General features: G+C 42.5%; 1 protein-coding gene across 10 annotated transcripts in view; it reads left to right on the top strand.

The window, feature by feature from the left end:
• The first annotated feature begins 4,645 nt into the window (after positions 1–4,645).
• The window catches only part of Odf2l (outer dense fiber of sperm tails 2 like), a 43,586-nt gene continuing 37,302 nt past the window's right edge, over positions 4,646–10,929 (top strand). Inside the window, exons 1-2 of one of the 10 annotated variants that reach the window (XM_085835450.1) lie at positions 5,131–5,193; positions 10,742–10,906. In XM_085835450.1, coding sequence (XP_085691576.1) covers positions 10,800–10,906 — 107 coding nt within the window. In that variant the 5' untranslated portion in view covers positions 5,131–5,193; positions 10,742–10,799. The other 9 variants (XM_021157923.3, XM_085835448.1, XM_085835447.1 and 6 more) reach the window with 9 other exon arrangements.

The raw sequence follows: 10,929 nt of genomic DNA, 5'->3' as shown, positions 1-10,929 counted from the left end.
GGTCTAAGTTTTAGGATATTAAAACTCTATTTTTTAACGTTTTGTTTGTGAGTCTAGCCTTTAACAGCCTATATATCACCCACAGAGCCCTTAAAACTCATTATTCTTTAAAACTTTTTATTCTTTGTGAATTTCACATCAGGCACCACTCATCTGCCTGTGCCTTCATCTCTCTTTCTTCCCTTGCAACCTCCCCTTCAAAAGAAATCAAAAATCAAAGGGATGAAAATGAAAACAAACAGAACATCTCACCACGAAGGCTGCAGTGTGTCACGGTGTGCCACACAGTGTCACCCTTTTGCCCATACTTGCAAATGTTCCTTGCAATGAGTCTTGGCCTCAGTCTTTTACTACCCTATCAATACTGGATCCTCACTGGGACTCCTCTCTGATATCCTGTTTTTGCCTTGTGTCAGGGACATCCTGCAGCTTTGAGTCTGAAGGACTAGCTGCTTCACGTGCTCCAGCAGTTTATAGACGGGGTAGATGTTGCGGTGAACCAAGTCAGAGCCCTGGATCTGGGCCTGGGTGGATGCTGAGTTGGTCAGACTGCCTGCTGTTCTGCATCCAAGCCGCCAGGGTCAGCCCTTCTGCTTTGCAGGGGTGAGTGGTGGGGCCACTTCTCCTGCTGTTCTGTGCTGCCAAAGCCTGGCCACGGTTAGGAGTTGGGGGACTGGACTCAATCTCTTCCCTGCCTCAGACGATGAGGGTTTGGGCAGGGCATCTGTCCCAGGCCCACACACTCCAGCTGCTCTGCTGTGCTGCCCAGGTGAGGTCAAGTCCTGCTCTCCTGGTCTCCTAAGTGCCTTAGCCAGTGAGGGGTGGGGCCAGCTCTCCTGTCTGCCATAAAACTCTATCCTTAGTGTACTTCTATATTACTAAAATCATACTTCAAAGTCAGTGTAGTTGTTTTCCTTTTAAATGGACGCATTAGTCTTTTCAACGTCTTTCATTTTTTAGTAATTTTCAACACATAGCATCCAGTCAGTAACTCTCAGAGATGAGTCTCATTAATGCAGGGAATTGCTCCCATAAATCCTTTTCATTCGTTAAAAATAAAATTTGCTGACATTATTAAAACTGTCAACGGCAGGTTCTTACCAGACCTAGTCACTGTTAGCAATGAGTGACAGCAGTCAATTACTACATAGTCTTGCTTTCATGAGATTTCCATTCTCGAGAAGAAAAATGCTAAAATGCAACATCTAGTTGGGAATGCTGGAGGGCTAAGGAGAGAGGAACAGGTGGAAGTTGGGCAATGCAGACTTGTATTAGGTGGTCCATGAAACCCTTCTGATAGGATTATCAGGCTAGCGAATTATGATATTCTCATGATTATCCTAGGGAGTCTCAGATAATCATGCTGTTATCTGAGAGAAGTGTCTTATAGAAGAGATGGGGGCTGAGACCCGCTACAACTGGAGGGAAGGAGAGGGATGCACAGGACTGAGAGGAGTGGAGAGGTCTCAAGGCTAGAGGGCACTGTGGCATGGGGGAACTTGGGAGGCACTGATCCTGTGAGGCCAGATGCAGAGACTGCAGTTCATGATATGGGAAAGCTGTGGCTTTGTGCTGCTCCCTTGTCAGGAGCACTCTAGGTGCTGTGTGGACAACGAACGGGCCAGAGAAACCCGTGGGTGGGGATGGAAGCAGAGGCCAGCTGCTGTCTTAGGTGAGCAGCCACCATCTCTGTAAGCAACTTCAGATTCTGATTGTGTTTTTACTCTGAGTTAGCAGAAGAGGCACACGGGATCCTTGGGTTGGTGACTTCTCACTTTCCCTCGTCCCCTTAGTTGCCTCGTCCCTGCTTTCCCAGTGGTGGCACTTGAAAGCTCAGGCCAACTCATTTCTATTTCTCCCTTCCTGAGTCTGATATAAAACACCAAGGTTTATTTTTTTATTTTATTTTACTGTGGCTGATGAGTGCAAATCTCTTTTCCTTCTAACTGGTTACAGCCAAGGTTTCCTGTATCCTGCAGACTCTAACACTCCATGTGATATGTTTTCTTTATCTTTTTATCTTTTATCTTTTTCCAGTTTTCTTGAATAACTCACTACTGTGGTTATTTTAACAGCGTAGGCAGCAGCTTTCGTTGCTTTTCTTTATTCCTTATTACTCAGCAATTCTTACTGCATCTTCTGTAAGGTTTTTCTGTTTCCCAAGAAAGACCGAGAACAGCTTAAGAATGCTTAGCGTGTCTCCTTTATCACAGAGCTTTTTACAGTGCTCTTTTCATTAGACTACAGCTGGATTGGGCCAGGGAGATGGCAAGGGAGTGCAAGAAAACTGCCTGCTGCAAGAGAGTGTCAATTGGGGGTTGGGGTGCATTATGGGCAGTGAACATGGAGAGAGAGGCCCTGCCTCAGCAGAGCCCAGGGCGAGAGCCCACTCCTGAAAGCTGTCCTGCCTCCACCATCATGGCCTCTGCCTGTCCAAATGCACAGATACATGCACAAAAAAAAGGGATTTAAAAAAGAAAGCAAAGCCAGGCGTGGTGGCGCACGCCTTTAATCCCAGCACTTGGGAGGCAGAGGCAGGTGGATCTCTGAGTTCGAGGCCAGCCTGGTCTACAGAGTGAGTTCCAGGACAGCTGGGCTACACAGAGAAACCCTGTCTCAAAAAACCAAAAACCAAAAAAAAAAAAAAAAAAAAAAAAAAAAAGAAAGCAATGGGACTGATTGAATAGGAATTCTTATAGTTACATAGATAGGAAAGATAAATCAATTAATTCTTTCATGTAACACTATAGTTGTTTATTAAATACAATAATTAGAAAAAGACAGTGACAGACACATCTAGGTCAAAGTCAAACATGTAAAATGTAATATCAAAATGTTAGTTTCTTTGTAAAGTGATAGTTTTGGACAACTGCTAAATTGGGGAGGGGACTATTTTTTCAACGATCATTTTATCCTTTTTCATTCAAGAATAAAAGAATAAATTTTTATGTCATAAACCATGTGACATTCGTGACTTATCTCTTCTTGCGTTGTTATAACATCATAGCAATGAATCATGCATTGTAAATTACTTACTAGGCTGGGGAGAAAGTCAATATATTGAAGTTCCAGTATCTAAAATTACATGTTTTTAATTCTTTTTAAACTCCCACCTTTTCTGCTTTCAGTTACAAAAACCTCTTTTGGCATTTACCTACTGCTCTTGGACAGTCATAATCAGATAAAAGCAGCTTACATATATGATTACACATGCTGAGAAGTGATAGTGGGAAAATAATAAAAATATTTATTTTCCACAATTAAGTCAGTACTGGGAGAATTGCCATCAGAGAACGATCACTCTCCAGGGAGGAGTACTGTGGAATGAGTGTGTCCCTTCCTCCCCTAACCCTCAGTGTGTAGGCACTTGGAGAGGAGACCTTAGCGGGCTGATTAGGTTACAGGAGTAGAGTCCTCATGATGAGATCAGTGTCCTTACAGGAGGCAGGCGAGACCTTGCTTCTTGCTCAGGCAAGAATACAGCAAGAAGGCTTCCAACCATCTGTAAGCATTAGGAACAGACAACTCACTAGCCGCCAGATGGGTTGATTCTTGAGTTGGGTCTTCTGAGACTCTAGAAATGCAATAAATATGTTTCTGTTCTTTAAACAACTCAGTCTAAGCTACTTTCTTTTACAAGACTGAATTAAGACGTCTATTACCAGCATATCCATGGCTGCTCATGTATCCAGCATCTCCATATTGAATGTCCCAGGCAACAGAGAGAAGAGCTTCAAGCTACTTATGCAGAAGGTGCATATTGAAGTGGCTTGTTGTTTTCTACTGTGGAATATCATTCCATTATATTGAATATGTAATCAATTTTCCTGCTGGTAAACATTCAATCAACTTGCCATTTTTAGCTATGATAAGTAAACTTGCTACTATTTATGACATTCTTATAGAATATTTCATAAACATGTATTTTCATTTTCCTCACCTAGGCGAACAGCTCCCTATGGAAACTCCCTAAGAAGCATAGCACCTGGCTCTGAAGAGCTTGTACTAGCCATACTGAAGGGCCGACAGTTCAGCTCCTCGCTGACATTTATCATAGCTACCATTTTACTTTATCTACTAGAACTGCAATGTATGCGCTGCTTCGATATGCTGTTAATTTTCATATCTTCCTGTTTACTGCTCCTACTATGGTGGAACCTAAGGGAGTGGAGCCGAGGAATGAGGCAGACTAACGCTGCATGCAATACCCAACTTTATTCAGAGCGTCAGACAGTGTATACCCTGAGTGTTAAGAAAGGCCACTTGAGTATATAATAAGAAGGACAAGGTGCACGGGGCAAAAACATGTTTGTCTGTTTTTTCCCATAGAGGCAAATAAATTGCTAATAGCCAGTTGTACAAAAACTCACTCCTATTTACTACACCTGGGAGGAGCATGAAAACATTCCAAGAACAATGACAAAACCCCCAAAATCTCATAAGGAAAAAACCAAAACAAAACAAACAAAAAACCCACTACTAGGTCCTTTTTCCTACCAAGATCTCATTTGGCCGGTTCAGCAGTTTAGAAAACACAGCAGCTTTATCTAAGGACTTAGGGACTTGAACGACATTTTGGAGAACCTGCTATGTTTTTTTAAGAATAAAAACTCCTGTGGGGATAATGCCATACACTGGAAAGGTTTTTCTGTCTTGGGTTTTTTCAAATCCTATCTGCAAAAAAAGGCAAAAGCAGGGAAGTCATTTTTCGATCCAGTGTCAAGAGACTTGGAACGGACCTTCCTTCCCTGCTAGGATGAGAGCGGTTGAGATTTTTCGGTCAGCGACTCACAAAAGCTATGCCTTTTCTCAAAGCTAAAGCTTTTGAAAAATCTCACCAGAGAAACCAGAGCAGAGACAACCCCCCGCCGGCCACGCCCCCTCGCTCCCTCCAATCACAGCAGGAACGGCGCTCGCGCTCTAGAGCTCCCGGCCAATTAGCTACGTCGGAGCGGGCCGACGAGGGCGGGGCGTCCGTTTCCACAGAAACCGCTGGCCGGTTACTAGCAACGTTGAGCTCCAAGGTGGACGCGCTCAGGCCGCCGCTGCCTGTTCTGGTGACTCGTCGGCTTCTCTCCCCGCGCTCCCTCCCCGCGCTCCCTGCCCTTCCTTCTGGCCTCCTACTCTCTCTGCACTCTCCGCCTGCCGCGGTGACCCAGGGCCGGGCAGGCCTCAGAGAGGCCTCCGGCCGTTGTAGGTAGTGGCGGCGGCGGGGGATGACGTCAGGGCGACGGGCAGGCGGGAGTCTGGGGTGGGCTCTGAGGGCGGGCCGCGCGTGACCCTAGGCACCCGGAAGTGAAACCCGTGGTGCTCACCCCTCCTGAACAGTATGTGTCTGGTGCTCAGGTCCTCCACTGTCACCCAGAGGAAAGTGGACATTGTGCCCCCGCTTCCCGCGGTGTGGTCTCGGGGCGCCGGGGAGAAGTTAGCGGGGGGTAGGGTCTCTGCAGAGCGAGGGTCCGGGTTTGGGGGTGTTTCAGCCATAGTGTTTTCCTAATCTTGAGCTCACCAGCTGGCAGTCCAGTTCTTGACGTACCCCGAGTCATGTCCCCTGTCTCTGGCACTGAATATGTCAGTTGAGTAACCGTAACCTAACAGTGGCTGCTATTGGTGACCCTAAAGACCAAGTTTCTCTGTCACGCCATGGCTTACAGGGTGTCAAGTGTTTGAGGGTACGAGTGCCTGGTTTAGGTAAAGGAACAAACTGTAAATGTAAGCTTTACTGCATACCTTTGATTAATGGTGAGACCGGCCATATTTGTAATTTTTAATAGCAAAGTATTATTATTGCTGTTTTCTGCTAATTCTACAACTGGTGTATATTAATAGTTTTAGTCTTTGCTTTTCAAGCGTCTCAAGATCTGAGCAGATAGCCTCATTTATTCGTCACTTTTGTTAACTCCATACAGACAAATGGGAGTCAGGAGGAGTATAGAAATGATCCGTTGTAGGCCACTGATGCTCCCAACCCTCACCCTCTGGTTTAGTAGTTCTCCATTTATGACTGCTTCAGCAATGACTTTCTACAAAGAACAGATAGGTCTTAAACGTTGTTCTGTAAAATCAGTTCTGATCAACTCAGGCTTGTAAGTAAATTTAAGGTAGGTTGCTTAATTCAGGATAATTACTTTAAAAAGGAGAAAGTGGGAAAACGTGAAGACTGCTGAGATGCCCCGCAGAGTGGGCCAGATGGCATCTAAGTTTAAAGGAGGTGGAATAAAGTAAGACGAGTCCAGGGATTCTACTTCTTGCTCAGCCTGTTACTGTGACTCTAAACCACCCCTGTTGCTGTCCTCGATGGTCATCCGTGGTCCTAACATCTGCAGTATCCTGGGATCTTTAAACAGTGGCCTCTTTTGTCCTTTCATTGTACCAGTCCTCGGTTTATTTCTGTGACACTTTCAATCCTTGTGTATCCACTGCATTTCTCCAATAACATCTCCTGGGCTTTCCTTAGAAACCCTTGCCTAATGGTTCCAAGCCTCAGTTTGTATTCATTGCCTCTTCAGTCCTGAGGCCTGCACTACGATGGGGGGCTTCTCTGTCATCAGTGGCTTTCTGGCCTCTGTGCTGGTCTCCAGTCCTGTCACATGGTGTCAAACCTCTGCTGCTCTCCGTGGTCCCTTTCCTCCTTGAAAACCAGAGCCACGTGGAAAACTCTTAACTCATTACTAAGTTTAGCTACCACTTAAGGTGCAGCCTCGGCCTCCCTGAACCACCGCGTCGCAGAAGAGTTCACCTCAGCAGTGCCGTTCACTTGTTAATTATAACTACTTTTGCAGCTCAAGCTAACCAGCGTCCGTTGTAAAGCAAAGCTTTTGTTTCAGTGCTGCTGGTCTCCTGTTGACTCTTCAGCCCCAGCTGACAGATTCTTATTCAAGTTAGCCTCTCTGAATCATAAATGTCACCCTGTTCCCTCACTCACACCCAATCATTTTGATAGCTTTTATTTAGAAATCTGTTTTCCTGCTTTGGTCATTTTTGCTTATCTATTTCTAAGTTTCACATTTTTTTTTCCATAGTGCAGTCTAAAATGCTATGCAATTATCTCTTTGGTAAGTTTTGACTAGTTTCCAGAATATAGAGAAAAGGCATCTTTCTTACATATACTTTCTGTTTCTTGCTGAGTATTTGAATTTTTGGATGTTATTTTAATAGAATTTTCATGCTGTTGTTGGAAGTCACTTAACTGTGATTTTCAGGGATTGGTGTTTAGCAAACAAAAGCTTATAGAATTCTATGCTTTCTCGTCGGGGAGAGTAGTTTTTAACCAACCTTTGCCTAGACTAGTCTGGGTGCTATGATCTTTTCTAATGCCATTGTTCCCGAGCATCCATCCCTTCACACACTTACTGATCAGAATACCGTGATACTGTGGTTATAGCTACATCAGCAATGCCATTATCACCCTTGACAGGTTAAAAAAAAAAAATCAGAATACTGATGGTTAAGAATTTGCTCAAACTTGTGTGGGATGGGTCACTAACAAGTTGTACAAAAATGCAATGTTTGTCAGTTAGCCATACCTTGCACATAACTGAAAACTTGGGCAGAACACTCAGTTTCTATTAAAAAAAAATGCCTTTAGTGAACTGAAATGAGAGTATATTTTATAAAGATAGGATATTTTATAGATGAAAGAGAAGTGTAGCATTTGGTTTGGCAGGCAAGCATTTTTATATTAAGGAAAGCATTACATTTGTTCATCTACTTTTGGTTCCAGAATTGTCACAACACCAAAACAGTGGCATGTCTTCAGACATGTGTAGTCTTTGTCTTGTAGCGTATGACTTCTTATAACTTCTGTGAGAATATGTGACACTCACGTACTTCTCTGCTTTGAGTTGGGAATGATAATATCATGGAAGTCTTTCTTAGATCCCATCCTGTTTTCCTTTCTCCTCTGTGATAAAATGCCTCAACAGAGCAGTTTTAAGAGAGGAACGGTTATTTGACTTACAGTTCAGATTATCACTCATCTTTGCAGCCAAGACAGCAGGAGCTTGAAGCAGTCAGCCACACCCACAGTCAGGACCAGGGGGAGACTGAATGTATGCATGCATGCTTCCCTTTGCTCTCTCTCTTTTATTTAGGGCTCAACCTATGGTATAGTGTCACCTACAGTCAGGATGTTTCTTTCCACCTCAGTCCAGCTAAGAAAACCTCTGACAGGCATACCCAGTAGGCAGCCCAATTAAGGCTGTTCCTCATTGAGACTGCTTTGTCAGAGTCCTAGATTATGTCTAGATGATAATTATCTACCATGGGTCCCTATTTCTGCCACACTTTCACCATTTAAGATGTAGTTAATATTTGTAGGTGATGAAACAAAAAAAAAAATTGCTTTCTAATTTGTGATAAAATTTTAGAATAGTGTGTGTGTGTATGTATGTGTGTGTGTGTATGTGTGTGTATGTGTGTGTGTGTGTGTTGGTACGTGTACCAGTACCCAGAACTCAATACATGAGAACTCACTTAAATTACTGATGCTAAATGATTTTCATTTTATGAAATATTTTCTAAGAATGGAAGATTCTTAACCTCTCATGCTGGTTTTAAGTTTTTCTTCTAAGTATAGAAATATATAGAGTATACCATAGGTTGAGCCCTAAGTACATCTTTCTTTTAACCCTAGAAAGGTCAGTCAAGAGATGGATATGTGAAAAGCAGTCATTGGTCATATTTGTTGAGAGTGCTAAGCTTTGCATACTTTCCAGGCATTGCTGAATTCTCCAAAGCCTGTAGGTGCTTAGGATTCAACTATAAATAAGACATTCTTTCTTGAGATCCCAGTCTGTGGAGAGATAAATATTTAAACAGATAAATGAGAAAAAGATAAATGCTAATCGCCCCCTGAGGGGCTGTGGCAGTTACAAACCAAACAGACCCACAGGAGAGTTTGCTGGGATGTCACAGAGCCTGCTTCTCTTTAGCCTTAGTTTGGCTTTTCATGTGTGTATGTGTGTGTATGTGTGTGTGTGTGTGTGTTGGCACGTGTAACAGTACCCAGAACTCAATACATGAGAACTCACTTAAATTACTGATGATAAATGATTTTCATTTTATGAAATATTTTCTAAGAATGGACTGTATGTAAATATCTCCATATATTCTCTACATCGTGATTTTTGTAGTAACAGATGCTACACAACTCAGCAGCAAGAGATCCAGGAGGAGTATCACAGGCCCTCTGGGTTATTCTTCCTTTTGAATTTTAGCTGCTAAATATTTGTCTCTGCATTGTATATTGAAGCATCAGACAAAAATTGATGCATTTTTTTGCAGGTTTTCTGGGAGGTTTGTGACTTAACTAAATATTTTGAATAGTTTCAACCTATTATTTCACATGTACCTAAACTAATGAAAAATTCTTGAACATAATGTATTTTAATAGGGAAATCTAAGACTAAATCTTAAATATTTGAAAAGCAATGTAGAAAACATAAAACATGACTTTTAATCTTGTATGAACAGCCACAACAAAAAAGACACATAACCATTTCTAACTAGAGTTGTGAAAACTTAGCCTCAATGTTGCTGATGTGTTAATGGGGCAACTTGGGAGGAATTCATCTGTAACCAGTCACTTGTAAAAAATAACATCTTCAGGGCTAAATGAGAAGATTTTTGCTAAAGTTCAGAAGTACTGTCATTTTTAATTATTATCTTCATCATCAAAGAGTATTATTCTTGATTGAGTTGGAAATGGGAATGAAGAAGTGTAACAAGAAGGATGACTTTCAAGATAATATTTTATGTGCTCTGCCGCAGTTGTTGGGAAATGTGTTTAATGTTGGTGCATTGAGTTTCTGCAGTGGTAAGAGGAAACAGGTTCTGTTGCCTAGGCCAGATGGAACTAGTACAAAATCCACCATGGTTTGCATATTTGTTTTCTAGTCCTTTTGGGTGAATATTGAAGGATTGCTATAATACTTCAGGAAATAGACCAATAAAGATAACTACATTTGGGCCTAGAGAGATAGCTCAGTAGTTGAGAGTTCTTGCTGTCACCCGGGTGTGGTCGCACACGCCTTTAATCCCAGCACTTGGGAGGCAGAAGCAGGCGGATTTCTGAGTTCGAGGCCAGCCTGGTCTACAAAGTGAGTTCCAGGACAGCCAGGGCTATACAGAGAAACCCTGTCTCGAAAAACAAAACAAAACAAAACAAAAAAAAGAGTGCTTGCTGTCCTTGCTGAAGACCCAAGTTCAGTCCCAGTAGCTATGCAAGGTCACTCACAATCCCTGTATAGCCTCAGCTCCAGGGGACTCTGATCTCCATGTTGCCACCTCCCTAGGACTCATGTGCTCATACCCACGCACAGATGCAAGATTAAATAAAATCTAAAAAGTGATTTTGTGTATGTGTATGTATATATATGCAAGCCTTTCGAAAAAGTATATGGAAACTTGGAATTGGTAAATTATTATGCAATGCAATTTTGATATTATTTTAAGGTAACTAGAACAGTGAGTGAGTAGCATTTATAATTTTTTAAGACAGAGCCTCACTATGTAGCCCTAATTGGCCTGGAGCTTGCTGGGTAAACTGGGTAGCCTTAAACTCACAGAGATCTGCCTCTTAAGTGCTAAGATTAAAGACATGCACAGCCATGCCCTAATAGCAGTTATAATTTTTTATTGCCTTTGAAGCATTTATATATAATTGAGATCTTTAAATCACAGAATAATGAAAGGAAAAAAATCCCTCCTGAAATGATAAGTTGAATAACATGTTTCCTAGCTTTCAGTGTCTGTGGAAAAGTTGTTGCTGAAGTGCCTATAAAAGAGTCACTGAGTTGATGGAGGTGCCTACTAGTGATGGAAGTCGTTCAGAGGGCCTGATTTCTTATCTCATCCAGGAGAGAGGATCTGTCCCTCAGTGTGCCCCTGAGAACCACCTCAGCAGGTAGCCTTGGTAGGAGCAGAACA

This window comes from Mus caroli, unplaced genomic scaffold (assembly GCF_978045245.1).
Source record: "Mus caroli unplaced genomic scaffold, Mus_caroli_1 scaffold_3, whole genome shotgun sequence".
Classification (NCBI taxonomy): domain Eukaryota; kingdom Metazoa; phylum Chordata; class Mammalia; order Rodentia; family Muridae; genus Mus; species Mus caroli.
This window is presented reverse-complemented; position numbering and strand designations above follow the sequence as displayed.